This window comes from Parambassis ranga, chromosome 9 (genome assembly GCF_900634625.1).
Source record: "Parambassis ranga chromosome 9, fParRan2.1, whole genome shotgun sequence".
In the NCBI taxonomy this organism is placed as follows: domain Eukaryota; kingdom Metazoa; phylum Chordata; class Actinopteri; family Ambassidae; genus Parambassis; species Parambassis ranga.
In genome coordinates, this window is record NC_041030.1 from 15004638 (window position 1) to 15032347 (window position 27710).

A 27710-nucleotide genomic window follows, 5' to 3' on the forward strand; every position below is an offset into this window, starting at 1 on the left:
GTGACTGAACCCTTTGCTCCCTTTCTGGCTTCCTCCTGAGTTCTCTGTCGGTTTCTCTTTGCGTCTGTTCTTTACTCTCCTCATTGAGTGTCACCCTCATCCTTCCACTCCCTGTGTCTCTGCAGGTGGTAGAGATAGCTTTAAAGGTTAGCCCCATGCTGGGAGCCCACATGTTTCAGCCCCTGTTGCCAGCTGTCTTCAGAGGTATTGTGGACGGTGAGGTGAGTCTTACCATTACCTTTTATACATTGCAAAGGGTGAACCTGTAAATATGTAATGATGTTTTTTTTCTATTTTCTTTGTCTGTATATTTAAATATTTAACCATAAAGTTCTTCCTTACCAGAAGAATGTCCCTGTACATTTCTCTTGTTTATCCACTCTTGTCACAAGAAATTACTGCTTATTGAAATTATCGTGTGCAGTTGCATTTATTGATCAATCAACACAGATTAAGGTTATAGGCTCCTCTAGGGGATTCTGCTGCGTCCGCAGTCCCCATTTTCCTTGTCCTTCCATTAATCCTAATGAGCCATATTTTATGTAAAAGCATTTATGAGTGATTATGTGTCTTCATCTCTGTCTGTGTGTCATGGCAGAGATATCCTGTGGTGATGTCCACCTATCTTGGGATCATGGGTCGAGTGCTGCTCCAGAACTCCAGCTTTTTTTCCTCTCTGCTCACACAAATGGCTTCTGAGTGCAGCCAGGAGGTGAGGCTCAATGCCTGTCCTTCAATTCTGTCTCCTCAGCAGAGTGTCTCTGAAAGTCTGCGAGAGACATAACTGCAAAGTGCCTGTTAAAAGGAAATCATTTTGAACGAGGCTAGAAGTAATGAGCCAAGGAATTGCAAATGGTAACATTTTCAAGCCTTAAAAATTAGAGACACCCTCCCTCACTGTGACACTGTGACATTGTTGTTTTTGTCTAAGAGTTAAAGAAATTGTGCTGAGTTTTAAGTTTGCAGCCTTGTTTTATAATAAGACTAGCCCCTATAACTCCTTCTGCAGTGCTAAATGCTTCTTTATTTTGATGTTGACTGTTTGACTGTTTTACCGTCTACCTAAACATTTGGCACCACTTTATCTGTTTTATTAACCTGGATTCTCTCCTCCATGTCTGTCGTTTTCTTTTTGTCATTTTCTCCTCTTCTCAGGCAGACCAGTTGTTGGGAAGTGTTATAGAGATGTGGGTCGACCGCATGGACAACATCACCCAGCCCGAGAGGAGGAAGCTGTCGTCACTGGCTCTGCTTTCCCTCCTGCCGTCTGACAACAGGTGAGAAACATTTATCATTCATGAATTGGTGAGAAGTGGGTTCCACAGCACAGCTGAGATTAGGGGCAAGTGGAGGCATACTTTTGGATATGCATAAGCATAGATTTAATCAACCCTTCTATATGAGTGAAGCTTGTATTTGCACGTACATGTGTCATGTCTAGTGGATTACTGGGCTAAATACAAAATGACCAACACCTACAAACTCCTTCTTACATAAAAATTTCTAATGTTGTTTAAAGTCATTACCTGCGTTGCAAGAAAATGTCTCACTGGACATGCTGATATATATACACACAATGCAGAACACATGGCAGATTGGATCTGGATCTGTGCAAGTTGGACCCATGTGTTGTGTAGGTGGTGCCTTGCAATGGTTCTTTTTGGGTACAAGGCTATCAGACCTTGCACTGATCTTTGACTGTGCAGCCAATGACTCTTCACCACTGCATTAATTGACTTTGAATTGCCACAATTCTGTTTGGTACAGCACCACACATAATTGTAGAGAGGTGACCTAAGAGGAAGACCCCAGTTTGTTCTCTGTGAATACACCATAAGTGTGACAAGGTTTGGCTTGAGGCCAGTTTTCTTATTTCCTTAGCGGAACTTTTCTGGAAGTGCTTCAAAGGGATTTATTGAGAAACTTTTCTTGTGATGTGCCATCAGCCTCTATGATGTTGTATGTTTTTATCAAGATTTTGGGAATCTACAATCCAGATATGGTAATCATACACATAGACAGGCATGAAATCCTTTGTTACGCTCCCCCTCTTTGGTCTGATCCAGCAATTGATTATGACAGCCTTGGCTGGTAAAGTGCTGCTTTACAAATCAACTTACTCACATGCAACTAAAATTGGAAGAGGTCTGCATCTTCTCCACAGCTACCCAAAACATTCTTTATTTTCTATAAGAGATGATTAAATATCTCACAAGTCTGAAACTGTGGATAGCCAAAATCCGGTGTTTGGTGTTAATGAGCCGTAATCATACAACGTTTTGTCCGCTCAAACATACAAACAGTTAAGATATAAAATGCATTAACAATGGCATAAGAGCCATCAAAAAAAAGTTAGTTTCGGTGCTTTTCTGGTAATTATCTAGCACTACAAATGAGCTGTTATGTTTGGCCTCCTGGAGATAACAGCTTATTAGAGAACAATGTAGCCTAAATATGAGATTAAATGGCTCTGCCCAACACTTAATACTCTGTAATCATTAACAAACTTTGTTTTCCAATCATTATGATATGTTGTGACAAACGCCTGCTTATGTCTGCATTGCTGCTCACATGTTGTCAACTGGGAAGCTGGAAAGTTGAGTCATATTGTGACATTTGGATACAAATATTTATGTGTAACTAACAGGCTCAACAAAACAGACAACAAAAAATGTCATCCAAGAATGGGTATTGTTCAAAATTCAGGATGACTTTGATGACTTCAAATGTTGACTACTGTAAATCTATATGAGCAACTTTGAGCTCATATTGTTATTTAATCTGAGCATCATCTCAACAGCCTTTGCAAAGTTTTGATTGGTTATGCATTTGACCTCTTGTTCATAGCAGGGAATAATAATATAATATCAAACGCTTGATATTATACAATATGTTGTTTTTTATTTACACGTATATTTATAGAAATCTATACTTGGTGTGTTCATATTGGTGCATTTTAAGGCTCATGTTTCTTTACTGTCTATAGAATATTTGCCAAATGCTAATTTGCTAATGTACCAGTTGCGTCACATTTGAGGAACTTTTACATCATCTAACGTCTGGCTCCGCACACAGCACTTACTCCACTAAAGCACTTTTTAGGGTCACCTTCTGCTGACTGAAATCAATTTGGACAGCACAGCTGATTTTTTTTCCAACTCTCTCTACTGTACTGCATTCTGATGTTGCTATGGGTATGTCATGCAGTCTGTCAGCTTTCAGATCATGTTTCCACATACAGTCATTTGAATGACAGGCACGGAACAGCAGCACTCATCAGCCATTAGTAAGTAATCACTGGAGAGGTGCTGGGCTGGATGGAATTAGAATTGACAGACATGTTCAAATGTGTGATAAAGGATCTTTTAATACAATGCCTGCATCCAGCTGTTGCTATGACTGCCATTAAAAGACTATTATTAGGCACCAGGGCCAGAGGTGTTCAGTGCTTATTTTACATTTCCCGAAATACCTAGACCAACTCGCAAGTTGCAGCTCCATTCCATGCAAAGATTAGACATGAATTGCCATAATAGTGGCAATCCATGTGATAAACACATCCATGTTTGTGGACTGGGTGTGCGCCTTGAATGCACTCTTTCATTCTGTCAGTGTTTTGCCAGACTTCACGCTCAGTGAACTTTGTGCAGCATCGCCTGGGGTCTACCTAACCAAGTACTTGAACTGACAACCTTTGATGCATCAATGCCCGTACCCACACATACTTTCTTGTTATTCCTCTTCCTTCGCTGCTTTTTATTCCTATTGACATGGGAAAACCCACTTCTTTTCCCACTGCTTTCAAAGAATGACTCAAATAATTCATCAACGACTGCCGCTTGGGTGGTGGGTGTTGCAAGCCAGTATATTCTAAAGATCCCAGGTTCTGCCTGCCAGAAAGCTTCGACTCAACGGAGCCTCTTCTCCAGATGATTTGCCTAAAATTTTAGGCTTATCCAGTCGTTGAGACAATAAGCCTCATCATATTTTCATTTTACACGCCTCACAGCGTGCGCTTTGAGAGAGAAGAAACTCCCTCTACAGTTTGAACATTGCCCTTTTTCTAGTATGATTGATCAGTGCAATGGGAACATGATTTTGGAGGATCATAAAAGTAGAGAAATGTTTTCAATGCACTGCTACCCACATTCTGGTTTGGGATGTTTTGATTACCGACTGCCTTCTCTCCTTTTTGTTATACTGTTCCTGAGTAAAATGTTCCTTCTAAAACTACAAGCACTGAAAGGATGTTCATTCCAGCAGCCACAAGGAAATAACAGGGACGAGACCATAGGCTGTATATAAAGATAGATAAACCCTCAGTGACATCACCTACAAAAGTGTGACAAGCTCTGGCCTTTGGCGTCTTGGCAGTGCCTGACTCTCCTTAACTTCTGTGTAATACAAAGATGGGGAAAAAAGGTGAAGCTGTAGTGGAGCACTTAGCACTTAGGCTGACAGCTAGTAATCTGTGATAGCGCCTGCCTGTCACAGAATGTGGCCACATCCTTGAATATGCCTTAATAAGATTACAATATGGTAAAAAAAAAAGAATGACATTGTCAGGTGACCCACTTTTGGAGCCAGCCTGAGGTTGCTAGTCTAAGAACTTCCGTTTTGGCACATCTGCATTGGTTTCAGCCCTCAAAGTTCTAGTAAATTACATAAAAATCCTAACATGTGTGCCATGGTGTAAGTTGGTAAATTGCCTTTTCTCGAAATGACCTTATGCTTTTTGATTTGACAGCCTCTTCATCACTTTCAGTGTGGCAATTTAACCTGGCTGCTGCCCTCTGTTGTGGCTTTGTTTTTAATTTGATCATTTGCTTCTCTGGACCAAAAACCTCACAGAAATCTCACTCATTCTAACACACACACGCCAACATTTGTTGGAGTAATTGTCGCATGACTAATGAAGCTATGAAAATCTGTGTGTTGTCAGTATCATCCAGGACAAGTTCTGCGGCATCATCAACATCTGCGTGGAGGCCCTGCATGATGTGATGACAGAAGATCCAGAAACGGGAACCTTCAAAGAGTGAGTATTTATGTTTGTTGTTGAAGAGAAGATTAAAAAGAAAATAATAATAATTAAATAATTAAAACTGTACAATTCAAGCCTTCCTGTCATTTCTTTAGCAAGTTTTTTTTTATATTTATTTTATCATAAAGCATAAGTCATAAAGCTAAGTAAAAGCTGTGGATGTGCTGCCAAAGCTTGAATTTATAATCTATAAACATCTAAGATAAAAACAGTCCCTTTTAACTGTGATGAGGTGTAGATTATTAAATCTTAATCAGAGGGCAAAAAACAGCACAAACAACCTTGCTGACTAGAGTGACATTTCCTCTGGCTTCCTCTCCTAGTAACATAGTTCTTTTTTCTTCATAGAAGTTAACCTCCATGTTGGTATTTCCTGTCAGAAATGCCCTAATGTTTCTCGAGATGGGGTAATGTCAAATGAACTGAAAGGGGCGGTTAGGATAAGTGATTTGTCAGTGATGTGAGGAATAGTTTTTGGTCCCTGTTGTGCTGCGTTCCTCTGAGCTCTACTCACTGTTTGTGAAGGCAATCTGAGAAAGTGAGAAAGACGTCAATGAGTACTGTAATCTTCCTGCCTGTATTTAGGAATAAAGTTAACTCTGAAATAAATAGACTTTCTTTTTATTTCTCTGTTGTGGTAAGTGGTTTGGAATTGTTCTTGCAGTGTGGAAAAATGAAAGTCTCCCAGCTGTGATTGCAATTGCCAAGCCAATTCAGCGCGCTGCTACAAAAATTCAATCACTTGTCACTGTTCAGGGATAAAATATTACTGAATAGAAAGAAGCAGCAGAAATGATGCTGCTCAGTTTAAAAATGTGCCAGTTTAATTTTACAGAGCAAGTCACTCCTGCTAATTCATGCACTATCCATGGCTAGCAGTTGCTTATTTAGTTTTCCAGCACTTTGCCATCATTCATATGCAGCTGTGTCTCTGGCCACTTGATATCAACCCTGTTTATCACCAACTGTTGTCAGAAATATGTGTTTCATTTGCTGCTAATTGTCCCCCCGTGTTTACTAGCAAGCAACTGCTTTTGTCTGTCTGTTCAGAGTTTCTATGAAAACACTAGTGGAGTGCTGCAAAATTACATATTCCCTGTAAAAATTGGAGAGCTGTTCTCACCTCTCCTTGAAAGCCCAGCATGCTGTGATTGGCGAGCTTCAGTTTGCCTGTGTAAGCACTGTTCTTTTGTTATTGTTGGGCGGGTGTAGGTAATGTAAAGAACAACCAAAAAATGATTTCATGGGTAGTTAAAGACTTTTCACTTCCACATTTTTATGCTAATACTGCTTTTGGCAGCTTTAAAAAATTTATTCCTCCCCAGTGAGAAAGAGGAACTTGATGTTTCTAGTCCCTTCTTTTAAAAATAAATTATCCGTTCTGTCCTTACTTTGCTATGATTCTCACTTTGAATGTCATTAGTTAGAGTTTAGGCAGAATATAGTTAGGATTTCTGATCACGAGTTGCTTCATTTCAGTAAGGAATTGTCACTTTCAAAACCCCCTACCTCACTTCCACCCACAATAAGGATAAGTAACAAAGACAAAGGAAATAAAAGATCATACACACACTTTATACTGAGAACAGGTTTCACTTGTAATTCTCTATGAATGCAGATGAACCAATATGAATAGCTGTCAGAGAAAAAAGTGCACATACACAGGTTTGTGGGTGTGCGAGCACGCGGCTGCCTGTTCTGAAATTGTCTCCTGCTGTGCAGGTTTATGTGTAGTTATTAATACTCAGCTGAATATAATTGTGTTTGCAGCTGCATGCTGATGAGCCATTTTGAGGAGCCCAAGCTGAGTGATGATGAGGAGCCACCAACTGAGCAGGACAAGAGAAAGAAACTGGTGAGTCAAACACACAATCAGCACACAATACAGGACATCTTATACTTCAGTGATTAGAACATTTTCGACCCAAAAAGTTTGGGTTTTTAGAGAACCTTGGAGAGTGGCTTCATTTTCTCTTTTACTAATGGTCCATTTAGGCAATACAAAAAAAATATTTTCCTCCTGTGATGCTCCAGTATGCAAATAGAAAGGTGGTCACTTGATGTAATAGTAAGAGCCACCTCACTGCTTTAAAAGGTGCTACAGCTTTTCATTTAGAACACCATATAATCACTTTTAAGTACAGTGCCAGGATCCATATGTGTTAAAAAATTAAGTCTTTCAGGTAATCAGGAATGTGGAGTACCCATATATGGCCTTTAGCTGGGAGATGTACACGAATTTAATGTTACAGTGATGCATGTGTGCATGCATTCCTAAGCCACTTTGTCACATGGTGACTACTCATGGTGAAAGCTCAGAAATGTTTCACGTTGCACAAATGTTGCTCATATTGTTGGTGTGTACATGTGTTCCCAAATTTGACTACCTGGGTAGAATTAACTTTATGTATTTCATTGGTGTTTGAATGAAGAAAAACATCTTTCTTGTTTGACTTGCCTTTTTTCAGTGTGTGTGTGTGTGCTGGGTGGTATCCCAGTGCACTTATCACCTCAGCCCAGACCATGACTTTTTGCTCCAGGGAATAGAGAAGAGGAGACTTAAAGTCACACCTCTCTCTGCTTCTTAATGCGCACTGGGCCTGCGTGCTTGGAGATGTGCATGAATGCATGTGTGCTAGTGATGGGTGGGTCCACATGAGTCAGTTTGCCTTTTGAGGACAAAGTTAATGAGAAAGACCCGTGACATTTTTTGAAAATTTATTGACTCTACTGTGGCTTTCACAAGGATTATCTTCTTGGCAGTATGTGCATGTCTGTGTACAAGCATGTGTGCATAAACATGTGAATATGTGTGCTGGTTGGAAAGAGTTTGTCAGACTGTTGTTATGTGTGTGTCAGTGCTTCACCTGGATTAGTGTCTCCAGACGATGTAATATGACTGATGAATTAATTAGTGCAACATGTAATTTTGTCCAAGCACAGCCACGTTGCTTAATTGTGTTTCAGTGGAACTGCAGTATGTTTATAAAGCTTTCGAGAAGCTGTGCTGTATGTCCACCATCTGCAGGATTAGGCCTTAAGGTTGGGTGTATTGCCAGGCTGCAGGTAAGGGTTGCAGCCCTAGAAACCGGCACTTGGAACATGAAATGCCATCTGTCTGGTGATGAAGGGGGCTGGAGATAGTGGTCGGGAGAAGTAATACCAAATAGATTTAGTTGGGCTTACCTCTATACACTGCCGTGATCCTAGAACAGGAGTCCTGAATATAGCCTGGACTCTCTCCTCTCCATCTCAGGACAGTTGTGTGGATAGTAACATTTCCTGCTTACTGAGCCATGCTGGGAATTCTTCTTTCTTTATTCTGTGCAGATAAATATTCAAGTGCACTGTGGAGTACTTACTGACTGAAGGTCACCGAACTCTGAAGAGTGAGAACAATTATTATTCTAAGTGCAGCTACGCTAATACATAGAATATCACATAGATGGACCACACTGGCTTATTAAATATATATGTGCATATATGTCTGTGAATAGGTATAAGAAGCCTGGATGCAAAACAGCCAGTGATTGTTAATGAGATAGTGTTGCCATGAACAGCTGCAGAGCAACTTTCTCCATTTGATATTGATTATTAGTAATCAAGGAAACTGATTAACCAATATTTTAAGTAAGTATGCGTTTGTACTGGTGTTTTCTCAGTCTGGGAACCCTTTGACTGATGAATGACCCTCTTGAAATAATGCATATATAGACAATCAATATAGCCTAATTGGCCTTTCATTGTTTTTTTTTGTTACTTGCCTGTTTTAGAGCGTCTGTTTTGCACCATATACTTGCTCAAATACTACTACATGCGTTAACTGCACATTCATGCAGATGATTTGTACATTGACATTTGATAAGGCTGGAATGAAATAAATGCATGGCCAACCTCTATATATTTGAATTAGTTTCTTGTAAGGTGTCCTTGATGTGTCGTCGTTCCTCTCCCACCATTGCATTCAGAGATTGTTGTGGTGGGTGCAGCTCTAAAGATTTATAGTCTCTGTGGGAGGAGAGGCCGCCTCACCACTGCTGCCGACTTCTTATTTGTACCCAAGTTTGACTTGTTTTTTCTGTGCATGAAGAGGGGAGTTTGTTTTGTGTTTCGGAAGCTGTTGACTGTTCCACTCTATCATGTCTGGGATTCGTAAGGGTCCCTCACTTTGATCTGAGTGTTCCAGACAATTAGACTAGGTTAACTGATGCTGTTTTTGGGCCCCTGTACATAATGCATCATTTGATTCTTGTACTTCATCTACAAGGCCAGTACCATCAAACAAGAAGAAGGAGAGGGGACATCAAAGCCTTTCTCCGCTGGGTACTAATGACATGGGCCCTGTCTGTTGTGCTGTGGTGGCACACACCCACTTGAGCCTGTTCTCTCTCTCTTTTTCTTTATTGCACACCAATCTACACATATACGTTATTGTGATACATTTGTGTGAGTACTTGGCTATGACTGATCAGAGTCTAGCATAGAATTAGAGGATGAAGGTGCCGTGTTACACCTTACTGTGGTACTGGTATAGAAGGTAATCTTGGTCACTGAATAGTGATAGAGGCCAGATACTATATGGTTCCCTGAACTGACTTGTGGCAAAATACAGAGCCTAAATTCATGTCTTTGCTTTTAATATGAAGACGTGGTGATTTGAATGTGCTTTTATCCTGTAGTGACATGTTAAAACATTGTAATGTAATTTGAGAGGATAAATATGCAAAAACCTTACAACCGCATGTTGTTATAATTACATTCTTGTGCTTACTTTGACAGATCTAACACAGACCTTTCTGTAACAGTGAAAGTTGCTGTAAGCAAGGCTTTTTCTGAATAACCAGGTCATTGTTTGTAGAAAGACTTTATACAGACATTTTTCATCACTTGGAGCAATCCAAATAAAATTCTTTTTATTGCACTGTATACATAATAATAGGTCCAGAGTCAAGTGCCGTTCTCTAGGGCATATTGCTTCACTAAACCTCCCATTGGTTTGGTTTACACCATCACAACTAATTTCACTCCAGTCAGAAATGTTAAGAAAGAATGTGTTTACTAGAAAACTTTTAAAAGTCTTCTTCTGCTGCTAAAAGTGGATTTTTAAGGGGTATAGCTTAATAAAAACATGATTAATTTGGGACATAACTACCAAAGAGGCCAAAGGTCTTTCATTAATGTCTTTTTAATGAGGGAGTAACTGCAAATGTCAGCATAGAGTAAACATATCTTATATCGTAGTGGAGCTCTTCAGATGGACGGATACAAATTACTAATCAAAGCAGTGTATTTTATACATCTTCATATGTATAGTGCTCTACTCCCGAGTAGTTTCTCTGGAATCTTGTCTTACATGTGGAGTACCAAGCGTTTATGAAAAACTATTTTCTATATTTACATAATTTCACATAATTTGCTGTAACTTTCTGACATTCACACCCACTTCTGAATGTGATTGTGGAGGTGAGAGAGGACTGAGGCATTGTAAACCTCCCCCTAGCTGTGTTTGCATGTGTGCAGCCCACTATCAAAGTTTCCTTTGGGAGACTATGTGAAAATGTTTGATTTCCACTGAGGTTGAGCACAATATATTTCCATCTGACTTCATCATATCAGCCAGACATGCAGCCTGAAACATATTATTATTAATATTATTATTATGCGCTCAGATTTGTTTAATGTAGTTTCGATTTATTTAAATAGAATGTTTAGTCATTTATAGCATTTGCTCAATGTGTGTAACTGATGAGATTTTTCTTACAGGCTATTAGGCCAATAAGTTGTATTCAGTATTCAGTCTTTCTGCAGTTTGAATTTGTAATGGGGACTATATATGATAGTATAAGTAGATGTTATTGCCAGATTTGAAAAACTAATTTTTTAAATATAAAAAAAATTAGTCTACAGCTAGTTTTGCTTTTATCAAAAATGTCTTTTCTCAGTGATTCTTGCTGCAGAAGTTGGTTGCAGGTTAGAGACTTAAAAAACATTGATATATTTGTTTAGTTGGTGAGATCGACTCAAACAATTGTACCATGACCATAAATGTGGTGTCCATTTGTGTTCTAATTTCAGCTAATGCCGTATATTGGTACATAGCACAGCAAATATTCAATGTAGATTTTTGTAATTAGCATTTTCTTCAGCAAGCATTAGCATTAGAATGTATGCCCAAAAGCCATCTGCAGAATATTACAGTGAATATTTATGCTCCCCTCTGCTCTTATAGCTATTATACTTTTGCCCCATGGCTGTAATTGCTCAACACGAACAGAAAACATTTGGCAGAAATTATCAATTTGTCATGAAATTGTTCTTTTGTTTTCATTGTCCAAAGATTAGCTTCCTTTAACACTTCCATTTTATTATGCATACCTTGATAAAGGAAAATCAGAGATTATATCCTGTCACTGCTTTGAGTGAACCAAAAATATTGTTTGAAGTCTTGATAGATTACCAATGACTCATTAAATTGTCCTTGTCATTCATCCGTTTTTCATTATTTCATCTTAATGAACAGTCAAATTGCTTCCAAAGGTCCTCTAGAGGTATATATTTATAGGAAATGAGTTTCAGTGTGTTATCAATTCACTCTGCCTCACAAAGCATTAGTAATGAAGACTTGCCATTCTTGCTTTATTATTGCTCCTTTTCTCAAGCAGACCATCAGTGTCAGCATAATTTGGTTTTGTTGAATAACAGACCTCTCTGACAGTGTTATTTTGCAGCACAAGATATAAAGATTTTTCCTTTGTGCCGCCTAAGGCATACAGAGCTATCAAAATTAGTTTCCATCTCTGTCGCTTCTCAGCTTTACAGCCATTTGTTGGTGACAGTAGCAGGAGTTGGCTTTCCAAGCATGGCAGGATAGTTAATACTTAGCAATTTACCATTTCTTAACCAACCAGGAATCATTGAAATGCAAGCTAGTGTGGAGATGAACTGTAAGGCAGCATTTAACCTGTACTCCTTCTTATCTCCTGTATATGTAATTAGTTTGATAATGTTGATCATTATTTAAAGTATGGACTTACAGTCATGTAAGTGCACAGCCTTTTCATCTGGTTGGTCTGGTAATGACTAAATATTTCACTCCTGTATGTGGAAGTTTTGCCACATTTTCATCATTCAACAGCAAAATCCAAAGCAGCTGCAGACTGAGGAAAAGACAGACAGAGGAAAAATCCAACTTTATGTGGCAGCTTAAATAGTTGTGTATATTGAGTTTCAATCGGGTAAAGGGTACAGGAACATTGGCAAGTAACTCTGCATCCTCTGGAGTGCCACTATGCACTGTTGTAATAAAGCAGGACAAAACATAGTGCAGCTGTAAATCAGGCTGTCCTCAACTGTGTAAAGATGAGGTGATTCATGGCTGCATGTCCACACATACAGCTCTTCCTCAGTAGAACACCAGCAGGACTGTAACCTGTTACACTACTGAGCAGCAAGATATTAAAATGTTGCTCAAGCACCGCAGGGGAGTGCTAGATTCATTTTGCCCTCTTACATCTCTGCCAGTTTTTGTGTTTGTATGTAGCAGCTGTGTGGATGAGGTGGTGCAGCCAGAAGTGTTCCAAGTATTTCCACCTGTCAGCTCTTCAGATTGATTGGAAGTTAATTAGTCAGATTCAAGTAATGAGAATAATTGATCTTGGTCTGTCACTTCACAGTTGTTAAATTGATCCTAATACATCTTAATTAGCAGTGAGAAGCCTTTTCATTTCTGTGTATGGCTCATTACAGTGGGAACTAATCTCTGTGATTTCGATTGTTTAATAGAACAGCTAAAGAATTCATTCAACATTCTTAGTCTCAGGCGTGTTAACTCGGATTCAAAGTTTGACAGGTGTTTTCTTATGACAGATAGTTGTTGTCTTTTTATTATAGTGGGACATAGCAACACTAAAATATCTTATTATATACACTCAACAAAAATATAAACGCAACACTTTTGTTTTTGCTCCCATGTTTCATGAGATGGACTTGAAGATCTAAACTTCATTCCAGATACACAATATTACCATTCCTCTCAAACATTGTTCACAAATCTGTCTAAATGTGTGATAGTGAGCACTTCTGCTTTGCTGAGATAATCCATCCCACCTCACAGGTGTGCCACATCAAGATGCTGATCTGACATCATGATTAGTGCACAGGTGTACCTCAAACTGCCCACAATAAAAGGCCACCCTGAAATGTGCAGTTTTGTCTCACAGCAAAATGCCACAGATGCCACAAGCATTGAGGGAGCGTGCAATTGGCATGCTGACAGCAGGAATGTCAACCAGATCTGTTGCTCGTGCATTGAATGTTCATTTCTCCACCATAAGCCATCTCCAAAGGCGTTTCAGAGAATATGGCAGTACATCCAACCGGCCTCACAACCGCAGACCACGAGTAACCACACCAGCCCAGGACCTCCACATCCAGCAGGTTCACCTCCAAGATCGTCTGAGACCAGCCACTCAGACAGCTGCTGAAACAATTGGTTTGCATAACCAAACAATTTCTGCACAAACTGTCAGAAACCGTCTCAGGGAAGCTCAACTGCATGCTCGCCGTCCTCATCGGGGTCTTAACCTGACTCCAGATCGTCGCCGTAACAGACTTGAGTGGGCAAATGCTCACATTCGATGGCGTCTAGCACGTTGGAGAGGTTCTCTTCACGGATGAATCTCGGTTTACATTGTTCAGGGCAGATGGCAGACAGCGTGTGTGGCGTCGTGTGGGTGAGCGCTTTGCTGATGTCAATGTTGTGGATCGAGTGGCCCATGGTGGTGGTGGGGTCATGGTATGGGCAGGCATCTGTTATGGACGAAGAACACAGGTGCATTTTATTGATGGCATTTTGAATGCACAGAGATACCGTGATGAGATCCTGAGGCCCATACATCCATGAACATCACCTCATGTTTCAGCAAGATAATGCACGGCCCCATGTTGCAAGGATCTGTACACAATTCTTGGAAGCTGAAAATGTCCCAGTTCTTGCATGGCCAGCATACTCACCGGACATGTCACCCATTGAACCTGTTTGGGATGTGCTTGACCGGCGTATACGACAGCGTGCACCAGTTCCCACTAATATCCAGCAACTTCGCACAGCCATTGAAGAGGAGTGGACCAACATTCCACAGGCCACAATAGACAATCTGATAAACTCTATGCGAAGAAGATGTGTTGCACTGCATGAGGCAAATGGTGGTCACACCAGATACTGATTGGTTCTGAGTCCCCAGACTGCCAATAAAGCAGAAACAAATTGCACATTTCAGGGTGGCCTTTTATTGTGGGCAGTTTAAGGTACACCTGTGCACTAATCATGATGTCAGATCAGCATCTTGATGTGGCACACCTGTGAGGTGGGATGGATTATCTCAGCAAAGCAGAAGTGCTCACTATCACACATTTAGACAGATTTGTGAACAATGTTTGAGAGGAATGGTAATATTGTGTATCTGGAATGAAGTTTAGATCTTCAAGTCCATCTCATGAAACATGGGAGCAAAAACAAAAGTGTTTTGTTTTTGTTTTATATTTTTGTTGAGTGTAGATACATGAGGTTTTGATACTGTAAGGGATTTCAAATGTGCAAAAATCATCCTGACAAAATATGTAAACCAGGGAATAAATAGGCTCCTTAATGTAATTTGTGTAGGTAGCCTGGCAAAAGAGATACTATTAAAGGAAAGCTCAGACTATAAGGGGTTTGGTATGGTGTAGGAAATTCTTAGTGGATAGTTTGCAGGAAGCCAAAATATGTAGCTCAACTCAAGATTAGTTGTCACACTTCAGACAGTATTGCTTTCTTAGGTCGAGTGTTACTTTTAAAACTTGGGATTGAACTGTAAATAGTTGTGTCTAAAAGATGAAAACCACCAAGAAAAGTTTTGATACTGAACAATAAAAATGATGTCGTTTTTTTTTTTTCTTTTTTTCTATGTGAGGTGAGAGTCCAGCATATTGCAATACTTGATCTAACAGTCCTCACTGATTAAACTAGTGCTGCACACTGGGGATGTCTTTTCAAACTATGCATTTTAATGTTGTTTCCTCTTCAGATTCTCATGCATAAAAGCAGTCGCAGTTGGTTTAGGATTTTTTTTCCAGTCTGTGTCATGACTTGAGATTTGGCAATATGTTTGCAAGCACACATTCCCCTGTCCAGAAAAAAAAAGTGTATCCAGGAGCCCCCGGGATTTGTCAATCTAAAACCCTGCAGGTTTTGATCTGGCTCATGGGCTTGTACTGACTCTTAGAGAACAACTGTACCCTTGTGCAGTCAGCTGTAGAGTGAATATGTGCCATTAAGTAAGCAATCTCAGTTAAATGTTGCTGACAAGTGAACCGAGATTCTCTCAAGATAATGAGTTGGCAGAATAACAAAGTAGATATCTCATTGGTATTGTTATGAAAAAGAATGGGTCTGACAGCCCAATTTGAATACTAATCTTTTTGCCTACAGTAGGTAATTTGTCTCTCATTGTTTCAACTAAACTCATGTCTTAAAGTCTTAAAAATATCTTATTTTTGGATTAAACTTCAAACATTTCATTTTGAAAAGATAATTTGCTCTCAGGTATAATTTTTAAGTGTAATAATATGTTTACGTAATACATATGATAACTATGTATTAAAACAAAACATAGCTCACTAATATGCAAAGACAAAAACTTTGATTGTCAATACTTGTCCTTGATTTGACTGCTTCCATTTTTTATTTTTTATTTATTTTTATTTTTTGCATTCTCTGCATGGTAACCTTTTTCCATTTCCATGCTGCTAAAGTTGCTGACTTCACCCTTCCACTCCTAAAGTGCCATCTTACAAATGCAGAAATTGGTCTTTTCGTGCCTGCCAGATGGCACACCAGATTCCACACAGGATGCCTCAAAGCCACATTTGCCAGAATCACCAGTCACTCCCCGTCGCTTAGAGAAATCCCACAGAGCATTTTGGTGTTTGCACTGACAAATCAAAGAAATAGTCCGACAAACAATCGTGGCTATCTAGCAATGCACCGGTACACATAGGTATTCCCAAACCCGTTAAGCATATGTTTCCATTACCTGCACAGATGCATTTTTACAGTGAAAATGGAATGGCTGGAAAGATGTAAAACCAATGTAACCCTGTTCAGCCACAGTTTGCCTTAATGGGCTGGTTGTAAGGCTTGTTTACGTTTTTATAGTACAGTTTATTACCTGACCAGAACAGCATGTATACTGATCAGTCACAGATCGGCTTACCACTAAAGCAGAGCAAAGTTATTTTAGCACTTTGCCTAACTTGCTAATTAAGCATTTCAGTGCCCAAAATGTACATTATATACAGTCACAGTACTGCTCCATGAATCACAGCACAGCACATACTGTATGTTCATTCAGTGAACCCAGAAACAGTAATACATAAGATTTATGATTGTATGTATATGTACAGTGCTGTGCTCAGCAGCTCACCTCTGGCATGTCCTTGTAAACTGGCAATATGACTGCGCTGCCAGCAGTGTTCGCCCCCCCCCCCCCCTTTTAGCCAATTTCTCTCCACAACAAATCTACCCATGCACAAGGGAAATCTCATTTAACATAAACACTGTTACACAAATGCAAGCATAGCTGCTCTGGTATTATTGGGAAAAAAGTTTTGAGAGAAAAGTTTCACATTTAGAAAATAAGTTGCACAGACCATGACCAAAACCCTGCTCCAACAGTTATATGATAATAACCATAAACCATACATATCGTTTCTTGTAAGTCTTCCACAAGGCAAACTTCTACTTCTTCAGAGTGGCTTCTTGTTGACCCACTTTCAGCTCTCCGTCTGTCTTGATGGACGCGTACATGCCTGCACAAACCCTAGCACCGAAAGGTGTATGTTTGCTAATATGGAGCTTATGATAGAATGCTAAGAGCCTCTTACATGTCGCCCTCTGGTACAATACTAATTACGGTATTACAATTTGTGCTGCCTCATTTGGTGGGGAAATTACTGCCATCCAGCTTTAATCCCTCCTCTAAGTCAAGAGACTATAAACTAATGAAACCTCAGACAGGTCTGTTTCTGTTCTTATCCTTGTTCTGCAATGACTGTTGCTCTGTCCTCTCCTGTCTATTCCACTTGAATATAATAACACTGACAAATGTGCGTGACCTTATCTCTCAGCTCCCTGTTCTGTCTTACTTTGTTGGGATTTTGTTTCATTTTGTCTGACTCTATTTTGTAATTTTTTTCCCTCATTTAGTTTGTTGCAATATGGTGCAATGTTACCACACTAATGTGAATGGATCTGCAGTATATGTTACTGTTTTCAAGACAAAGGAAACTCTTAAATCTCTCTAGGAAGATGGAATGTCTCATGTAATGTTTAGTTATTCTGCTTGGTGTTAGTTGCATAAATCCTATTACTGACTGGCTTTGTGTGTGTCTGTTAGGTTTAATCATTTTTATTGATACTAGGTTTCAGCAGCATCAGAATTGGTACTTTGAGCTTCTTCAGAATCAGAAATACTTTATTAACCAGATTAGAAATAAGGCAAGCAAGTAAAATATGAGAGCATTAAAATAACATCCAGTATAGATATTATTAAGACAATGTGTTAGATCAGATTGTCTGATCTCTAAGGGAGGAGCTGTACTGTTTTATGGCCACAGGAAGGATTGACCTCCTGTGGCTCTCAGTGGTGCACTTTGGCGGGGATCAGTCTAGCACTGAAAGTACTCCTGCACTTCAGCAGCATGTTATGGAAAGGATGGAAGCTGTTCTCCAGGATCCCATGCAGCTTAGACACCATCATTCTGTCGGACGCTGCTGTCAAGGAGTTCAGAGTTCTTGGCTGTGATGCAGACACCTGTCTCTGAGGGTTACCAGCTCATATAGAGTTATCACATTGAATATACATCACAAGTAAACGGCCAGTCATTCACTGGCTGCAATATACATACACTATTTTATGAAGATCCTGTTAGGAATTGCAGTCTTCTCAGTTTACATTTTTTGTTTTTAAATTACTCCACATAAATGCTTTGCTATGTCTGTTAATAGGAATTTCATGGTTGATGGTTTGTATCCAGTGCTTGGATAGTTTGTAGGTCTACCTTGGCTTTTCAGAAATTGACAATGTCAAGTGTATTCAGAAAAGAACATAGTGACATGCAAAAAAGGAAAGCCTACAGGCAAGAGCAGCCACAAATATTACTCATTTGACTGGTAGGGACCCCTGAGTACCCCAAACAAAACGGTGGGAGTCTGGAGGAATAGCTGCAATCGGTGCTTCTTAATGCAAGCAGTGAATTAAACAGTCTGAAAGGCTCCAAGCTGTGACACACCAGGATGTTTTTTTATTTTGTGAGTGTTAATACTGATGCTGTGTCTTCTCAGTACAGCTGTGGCCCAGAGCATTAAATAGTGGCCTAGACAGCCCCAGGAACATGTTGACATCGTTTTTATTGCTAACACTAACTTCTTACAAGTTTGAACAAACCATTCACATTAGCCAAACTGCCTGTCAGGAGTTCTCTCTGCAAGCAGTGAAAGTGGTCACTGCTGTTGGCCACATCAGTTCTCGTCTTTGTCTTGAAGAACACAAGTACAAGAAAGCCAATAACCATAGACGGATATCTACATATTCAGGCTCTTTCTTACACTAACAGCAGTATATATTATAAATCTAATTTATTTATGTTTTGTCATCTTTTCATTTTCTTAGTCAAAGGAGGACTTATCTGTTTCTCATCTGGCATTTCCTATGAATTTATTCAGTTATGTAGAGTAGTCTTCCACCGCACCTGTATGTGTGTTTGTGTGTATGAGAACATACTTCAACGTCTGTCCCCCATTTAATCAGAGGGAGAGAAAACAACCCAGTCCCAGGGTTCCGATCCAGCCACAGGCTCTTTATGCTGCTTTGAGAGCATAGAGAATCAGTGGTGGGCTTCTACAATGATGTGAATTGCTCTACAGCTGAATGTGAAATCCAAAATCCTCTGAGGATTTGTTTTTGTTATTGTTTAGATGAAAATATGCCTGAGATCTGCATCTGATTGGAATATCATTTATTATTTAGAATATGATAATTGCACCATGTATACATGTGTTCCCCCCCCTACTCCAAGTATCTATAGATAGCTAGTATGTCTGTATTATGTAGGTGTCTTTCATCCAGGACAGTGTATGTGGGGACAACAGTAGAAAGCTGATATCTGCTGGAGTTGGAGTAGAAGAAGCCTGAGGTAATAGGATTAGTGTCAGGCTTGGATATTCAGCAGGCCCATTCCCACCAAGCCAACTCTGCCAACTAAACACACGGCATACATATACAGAGACTTTCACTCCCTTGCATAATATTCATTTGCTACACTCTCACATATGCTTCCATAAATAATGCCGTACACACATGCAAACTATCCTTTGCTATCCTCGTTCTTTGATGTTCACAGTCACAGACAGTTGTGCGTCTGAAGTTGAATCAGATGTGCTCAAATGGCTTTAGTTTTTAGAGTTTAAGGCTTATTTTTTTTACTTTCAAAAATCCAATGAAAAGAGCAAAATCGACAATGCCTTAATTTGTCTCTTGGGCCTTCCCATCTTCCTCAGCTTGTAACTGGCACTCACTTCCCAATCCCATGTGTAGCTGCTCAAGATACACATAAAACTGGCCTTTCTTATACTACGCTGTTCAAAAAAGGGGCTAATAGGCTATTAAAACAACAAGGTAGACATGTCAGTATTGATTACAATCTGATGAAAAGTTAAGTTATTGGTGTCAAGCTGCTTGTAGGGGGATTTCCTCAGAGTTATTAAACACCTGTAGCAACAGGCTCCATGTAAGATTGAGAGTTGTGCATTATATTGCAGATGGTTTCTTTGTTTGCACTATGTTGAGAGATCCAATCAAATTGTCACAAAACACAACACTTGTTGAAGGCAGGTTTGAACTGGGTCATAGTCTGCACTTGTGGCTGTTGCAGAGTGTGTGATTGGCTTGACCAACTGATCTAAAGAACCCACTGAGTAGTTTTGCCTACAGTGTAGGTCTGTGCCACTGAGGATTATATAGCTGCTTTCACACATGACCTGCACTCCCTCCTCACACCAGACTTTATCCTATCAACACCCTAATGCAAATTTTATAATGTCAAGTTGAGCCATTGTGTTTTATTAGCAGGTTGATAGTGTTGATGACATTAAATGGGATTAGACCTATCTTCCTCCTCCTGTGTACTCTTCTGACACACAATCTGAGCATTTCCAGTAGTGACACTGTATCTTGGCACTGGCAGTCAGCTGCTGTGAGCTACATGCATGATTATGATTAGGTGCTTCTGATAATGTTTATTATAGTCAAACCCCTAAAGATACAGTAAGAGCTTTCCCATGGGGTTCCACATGCTTCGAGCACAACACACTTGTAATAACATTAATTATGTCTGTTTTCCATTATGTCATTTAGTTAAGCTAATGAGCCGGCATGTATCCTACCAGAGCCCTATGTGTTGGACTCCAGAGGACTACCATGATCCAAATGATGATTTCATAACCTATCTTCTAACAAACTCTCTCAGCTTCATTCTTTTGCAGCCAGTTGGCACAAAAAAACCAAGTTATTTTACAGACAAAAGGATAGGCAAGCAAGTTTTGAGTAGAGGGTAAATTGCACATAACTGGCATGCATTTGCAAAACTGTGCCATCTCAAAAAACAGTTGTAGCATGAAAACTCTGGTCACAGGAAAATAAAAAAACTCAAAAAATGCTTGGCAGCCTCTTTTGGTAATATCAGAACAGATGGAAGAAGTATAGTCTGTGTTATTCTGTATTATTGGGTATTTTGCATGAGATAAAAGCGAACAGACTTTTACTGCCGTGGGCACTTAGCATCATTATTATTATCATCATTGTCATAATTACAGTTTTTTTTCCTCTTCAGTGTATCTCGCCTACTTCTCTTTTCTATTTTCCCTGCTTTTTTGCTCTCTTTATCTGTGCACTAGGCAACTACCAAACCCTTTCCACTTTCTTCACATCTCATTTGTCTCTCTTCTTTTCATCCTGCCTCTCATTTATCTTCTCCCTCTGTGGCATGAGGACCATCGCCTCTTTATCAGTGAGCCACAGCAGGGAGCATGTCACTCCCTCTATCCTTTACTCTCATCATCATTCTTTTCCTCTCATCATCCCTCCATTTCCTTTTTTTCCACCCAATTTCACTGGTCTCATCTTTCCTTCCCATGCATTTTTTTGCCCTGACTTAAGAATTTGGTTTTTGCATCATCATGTTGATTGTACTTCTTATAGTCATGGAGTTTCTTTTTTGCCTTAGTTGATCCCTTGGTAAATATTCTTCCCCTTTGCCCTTCACTCTATGCAGCATGTTGCTTTTTTATTCTTTCCTTACTCTGTTCACTGCACCTGCACTGGTCCTCCTATCATTTGGTAGCTTTAATCTCTTTCCCACAGATCCATTTAGCCCAATTACACTCCTGTTTAATCTTTTTGACTACACCAAAATGGACAACTTACTTCAAATGGTCTGAACCAAGCATGATTCACACAATTAATTGCGAACAAGCAGCTGAACAAATGAGACTTCGCCATCATCATGCAACACTGGTATCCTGGTGGTATTGTGTGTCTTTTCCCTCTCTTAAAATGTGAAACTGAGGTGGACAAACCAGAACAGAACTACATTGTAGGAAAAAGGAGATTACGCTATCATTCTTGTCGCAGCATGGAGTCAGGGGGACCTTAGTTAAGTCTGTGAATAGGTTTTATGTTGGTAATGGGGGCTAATCAGCCAGGGTAAGTGGCGGTGTGCAGCCCAGTCTGAAATAGGAAATGCAAAGTAGATATCTATTGCCTTTTTAAATAAGACAGACATTTTGGCTGCGGCCCTTCTATCTGTCTACCTCCCTACCTACAAACATAGACACCTATCTTTCTTACTTTAAACTGAACTGAGAGCCAAGTTGATTTTACGTCTTTTAATGAGATAAAAATGGACCCTCAGACTGTTATCATTAATGATGTGCAAATCATATATACATATATAATGTCATTATGTTAACACTGCTGCCATTAACATGTTTGTTGGTGCTTTGTCAGATAATATATAGTTGTGAACTATATTCAGTTCAGTATCTATTTAATGAATTAATGGAAGACTGACAGAAAAATAAATTAAAAGTCTCAGTGAATGTTCATTTATACTTTGATATGGTCTGTTTTTATATTTTTTGTTGCATCACAAGTGTAGTCAGCTCCTCTAGGTGACAGCCTGGCGAGGCTGGAGATGATGTGTCATAAATTAACTGATGAAATTAACATCTGCCTGCAGTGTAATCCACTAAACCCCTGCACTGTCAGCCCTGCCTCACACAATACAGTTTGTAGTTTACACTTTAATGCATCATGTAGCCCCACAGTTCTCACTCATTCACACTCGTGCACTGCGGGTTCTCAGATAAAATCACAGAAAGAGTACAGGTTGTTGCATCATTAACTCCAGTCAGCAGTTCCAGAAAGTCCCTTCCTTTCATATCCTCTGCTACAGCACAAAGGTGCCTTTCCCTTTAAATAGCCAGTGAAATAATGACTTTAAGAATTATAGAAATAAAAGCTTTAGAAGGTCAGAAGGTTAAAACAATAAATTCCTAATAGGCCCACTATTAATTCTGTTAAGTCGATTATCTGCTGGTTAATCCAGGATTATGTCAGGCAACAATAGAAGCCCATAACTCTCTTTTAGTGCCACTTTGCTTGTCTTTGTTTGGGCCTGTCATTCAAGGAGCATTAAATATATCTTGGTCACTGGCAAACTCGCAGTGTGTGTGGTAATGTTTAAAGTCCCTGGCACTAGCTGATTTTGAATAATGCTGATTTTTTTTCCTGTTATAACACAGGACTCTGTGCTCTGTTTGCTTTGTAAAAGGGCACTGGTAGTCTGGGGATTACTTTAGAGATGAGGGCTTTTACAGACCCTGTTGTTTCATCTGTCTCTCTTCATCTTTCTGTGTTTCCTCTTATGTTGCCCACTCCACTCTTTCCTGAACAATGAGGCATAGCTGTGATTGCCCACTCTCACTCACAACGACCAACGTCATCTTATTTTCATCACTCACTTTCTTTATGATCTTCTCTGCTCCCACATCATCACGCCAGCTCCTCATAGCCTCTTGTCTTACATGACAACACTTCCTTCTGTTGTGTGTGTTTTTATTTTTTACTCTACTACTGATATTTCTTCTCCACCTAGCAATCACACACTTCTTTGTTCTTCTTCTGCTCACATCTTCACATCCGCTCATGTTTTTCCCCCCAGGGATGACAATGGATCATGCTTACTGTTCTCATCAGTAGCAGCCTCACTACAAATTGGTTTGCTGTCATGTCTCAGCACACCATGCCCTAAGTACATTGCTCTTTGTTGTATGTGATAGAGAATCAGGCTGCCTTTTAGCTCATGTTTACACGTAATGTCTCCTGTTGCTTTTAATAGTTTGTTATTTTAGCATTTTATAGAGAGGGTCATTCAGTATGCATGAAGGTTAATACGCAGCTTCTGTTCATGCTGCTTAGTTGGAAGCCTGACTGTAACACCTGCTTATGTGCATGGAAATGCATACATGTGGTCATGCACACACTGCTCAAATACATGCACTCGTGTCAGTCAAATAATCAAATGACCCTATACACATTACATTCCTTCCACTGTGACCATTGCGTGTACACACACAAACATATAAATATGCAGTCCTACACGGAGAGACAAACACTGGCTCCAAGTCCTTGTGCTGAAGGTAATTATGCAGGTTGATGACAGTTTTTCCATTAAGCCTCTCTCCAGCAGCCACTCTCTTCTAGTTTGATGGCACTGTAATGACAAAGAACTAATTAATATGACAGGTATTGTTTGCAATGATTGGCTAGAGACTGCGAGTTGTCATTAAAATATCCTGCCTCTCAAAGGACCCTCTGTTTCTTTTATTATTTATTTTTTATGGCAGTTTGTGGTTGTTCTCTGTGGTTAAGCAAGTAAGTGCATGCGCTTGCCAAAGTGTCATGTTTGCAGTGGTTGATAAAGGAGATTAAGTCACTGTGGGAGTTTGTGGAATTTAGCACATTGACCTGCTCTGAAAAGGTTGGCGGAAGAGGGTCAAGCAACTGCATATAATAACAGTAATTAATCTGTGGGGAAATCAAAGCAAACTAAAGTGGGAGAACCAAATTACATGCAGACATTACGCATACAAAAACCAATTGGTGACAGATTTAAATTAAAAGCCACATTTACATAATACAGCATGAACCATTTGAATCCTTAAGTACATTTTTTTTAATAATTGATTACCGTACATAAGATTGTTCAGAAAGTTGACTGCCTATAGGAAAGTTTTCTGTGTTCGCTGCTGTTTATTGTACTCCTACATCACTAATTTATTTGCAAACAGAGCCCAGACTTTCATGCTGTTGTGTTTGCTGCTGCCTTTGCTTCACTTCGCAGAAAATAAATGACATTGTGCATGCCTTCAGAAATGTGCTGGCTCTTGTCAGCCGTTCGACTTTTTTCTTCTTTTTTTTTTACTCTCTTGTCAAGGATTATATTTTACAGCATAAGATGGATGACAGCGACTGCATGTACTGAATCATTTTCTCTAGTTCGACTTTAATGTTACATCTCTGCGTCAGAGTTGGAAATAATAACATGCCTGTGTTACATATTCCTCCTTGTTTCATAAAAAGTGACTTTTACCACATTATTAATGAATGACTGTTTCCACTGCATTTGGTAGAAAATGTTGAAGGAATTGCCAGAATTAAAGTAATCAGCGTATCTTAAAGGGATTTCTGCAGTAAATTCGTTTGAAATGTGTATTTATTGCTGTACAGGTACCTCTGTATGGACATTTGGATGTGCGTGTTTGTTCCTGTCACATGCGTTTATCGGGTTTATCTCTGTCTTCAGTGTTTATTCTGTGCAATACTAAGAAACCATGCATTATATAAAAAAAAACTCTGTGTGGATGTGTTTCAGATAGTGAGGTGGAAGACAAACAAGCACATACATTCGTGTTTTTCAGAGCCCATTGATGATTAACTATACTAAAAGCCTATAAAATGCATATACAGCAGTAAAATGAAACCAGAGTTGAGTCCATTACAGAACCTCCCTTTGAGGAGTAAATGCATTCAACCTCGTTGTAGTTGTCCAATGTAGGGACAAATATGAGCAGCTTCTTTACTGTAAAAAGGTTTTAGAATCCACAGTCTTATTCCCAAATTGACATTTCCCCAGGTTGGATCCTAACTATCTCATTTTTCTCTGTCCCGCTGCAGTTGGCCCTGGAAGACCCCGTGCACAGCGTCTCTCTCCAGCAGTTTGTCTATGAGAAGCTGAAGGCACAGCAGGCCCTGATGGGGGACCAGGGCTTCGGGGTCCTGATGGAGACTGTGGACACGGAGCTCGTCAGACAGCTCCAGGAGTTCCTCCAAGGCCTCTGAATCACATCTCCAGTCCTTCACTACCATACACAAACACATTTGCCTAATGCTACCCTCTACCCACCCATTTTTGAAAAGTACTGGAAAGGCTCTCAACCTCTGCCCATGCTATGCCTTATCTATATTCAGACCTAGCCTTGTCGACTGTCCTCAGCTAACACCGCTTGCTCCCTTCTTTATTATCTTATCTTATTACTTTAGATCTGTTTTTTTTTATATATATATATATATATATATATATATATATGATGGCAATTATGTCAGTGTTTAAAAATGTACCTTCACATTTTTTAAAACATCACCACTCAAGAGCTTCCACTCAATTATTCTAGTTTCTTCACTTTCTGTGGGTTCTGACATAAAAGAGGGTGGAAAGTTGAAGGAATGAAGTAAATGTTAAAAGAGGGTGTGGGAAGTATAAAGCAAAAATCATCTGCAGGTGCCAGAGCAGGAGGAGCCTGAGAACTGTTTTCTATTGAAAATAAAACCTACAGATTGTAGCAGAGTCATGGAAAAACCAAACCAGAAGGACCTAAAGCAGCGTTTACAAAATCTATTCTTAAAGAGAAAAAAAAGAAATGTAATTTTGTATGTATGTAAAGTATGGATGATATTCTGCATGATGATATTTTGATTTTAGTTTGTTTTTACATTTAATTTCACCATTTTTTTTTTAAAAATATATGATTTTGTCATAACCAGAGATCAAGTTGAAGAAACTACTGAGAGAACTCAAAGTGTTTTCTTTTCTTTTAGGTTATCTTGGAAGGAGTTTTTCTTGTCTTTTTTGACTGTAAATGGTTGATTTGTAAGAGTGCTGAACACATTTATATGTATATACATATTGCTGCTAATTGATGGTGTGTCAGAGCACTTTAATAACCAAAAGCTGTTTCAATATGTGTGTTTTTTTTTTAATCTCTTACTCATCAGTATACTTACACACAGTGGGAGACGACCTCGGAGCAGTGCAACAGGATTCTGCAAACTAGGCTGAAGTTGCATTAAGACCTAAAATTGTAGCCTTTTATTATGTGTCAATGCTAGCTTGTATAACAAACATGTTAGGCTGTATCATCACAGTTTCAAATTAAAGTGATTGGATTAATTTTGAGGAATGTGGCTGTTAAAGTCACCATGAGGAAAACGCTGTGTCCAGCTGCCACTATGGTGTATTTGCTTTGATTAAATAACTGTTGTTTCCTTACTTATTTAGAAGTTTGTCTAACGTATGAAGAAATGTGTTAGATGGCTGCATATTGGCACCTAATACAGTTACACAAGTGGCACAAGGACAGCAGAATATGAAACTTTTTGTAATTTAAATCTCTTTTGGGTCTGAACGGAACTTTTTAAAGTAATTTGAGCTTGCCTTTATAATGGATTCACCTGGAAATGTTGAATTGATGTGGTGTTTCTGCTCTCATTAGGTCAATCAGCCTCCTTGAGAAGGGTATGATCCTGACACTAGCTCATTTGACACTGTGATAGAGTTGAGTAGCAGTCAGAATTACAGCCTTATGCTTTAAGCCTTACCTATCCTTGAGACACAAAAGACTTTTTTACTATTATGTTCACTCTCAAGTAGTTTAACAGTATAAGATCTCTTTACTTGTATTCTGTTAATGATGGCGATCTAGAGAACTTTGAGCAGTTTGAGGGATGTTTTGAGGTTTGACGTTTGGTTATGTTTTCATGAGAAGTAATCCTTGTTGCTTTTTCCAAAGCCTTCAATAAAATGCTGTTATCAGCCAGAGCAGATGTTCTTTGTATTTTCCCTGTTTTTTTTGTTTTGTTTTTTACATACTACATTTTCTGCTGTCTAATTGTGTTTATTTATTTCAAGCAGGTTGGACATAAGTTTAATAACTGATGACTGGTGGTACAGGTGAGATGGATTCATGCTGGATGATGCAGCCTTAAAGGATCTAATGGAAGGAGAAGGAGAAGCACCTCCACACACACTCTGAAGGCAAGTAGTGACCATAAGATGCACGATGCAACTGCTGATCAATATAAATATATTCAATTGTGCTGTGTATCTTATTTAGATGGTGTAAGTGGAATTGGTCACAAAGCAGGTATTGGATTTCAACAGTTAAAAAATGCATTGTTTACTTCCACCTGCTTCATATTGCTCTGTGGGAAGCCTGTAGAAGCAGCAGGAC

At 39.3% G+C, this 27710-nt stretch overlaps 1 protein-coding gene across 2 annotated transcripts in view; it reads left to right on the forward strand.

Moving 5' to 3' along the window:
- ipo11 (importin 11) overlaps window positions 1-27303 on the forward strand; it is an 87521-nt gene extending 60218 nt beyond the window's left edge. Inside the window, exons 25-30 of one of the 2 annotated variants that reach the window (XM_028414959.1) lie at window positions 126-221; window positions 599-712; window positions 1156-1277; window positions 4943-5038; window positions 6815-6899; window positions 25378-25542. In XM_028414959.1, coding sequence (XP_028270760.1) covers window positions 126-221; window positions 599-712; window positions 1156-1277; window positions 4943-5038; window positions 6815-6899; window positions 25378-25542 — 678 coding nt within the window. Of the gene's footprint in view, window positions 1-125; window positions 222-598; window positions 713-1155; window positions 1278-4942; window positions 5039-6814; window positions 6900-25377 lie in introns of both variants that reach the window. The other variant, XM_028414960.1, reaches the window with a different exon arrangement.
- The last annotated feature ends 407 nt before the right edge of the window (window positions 27304-27710 follow it).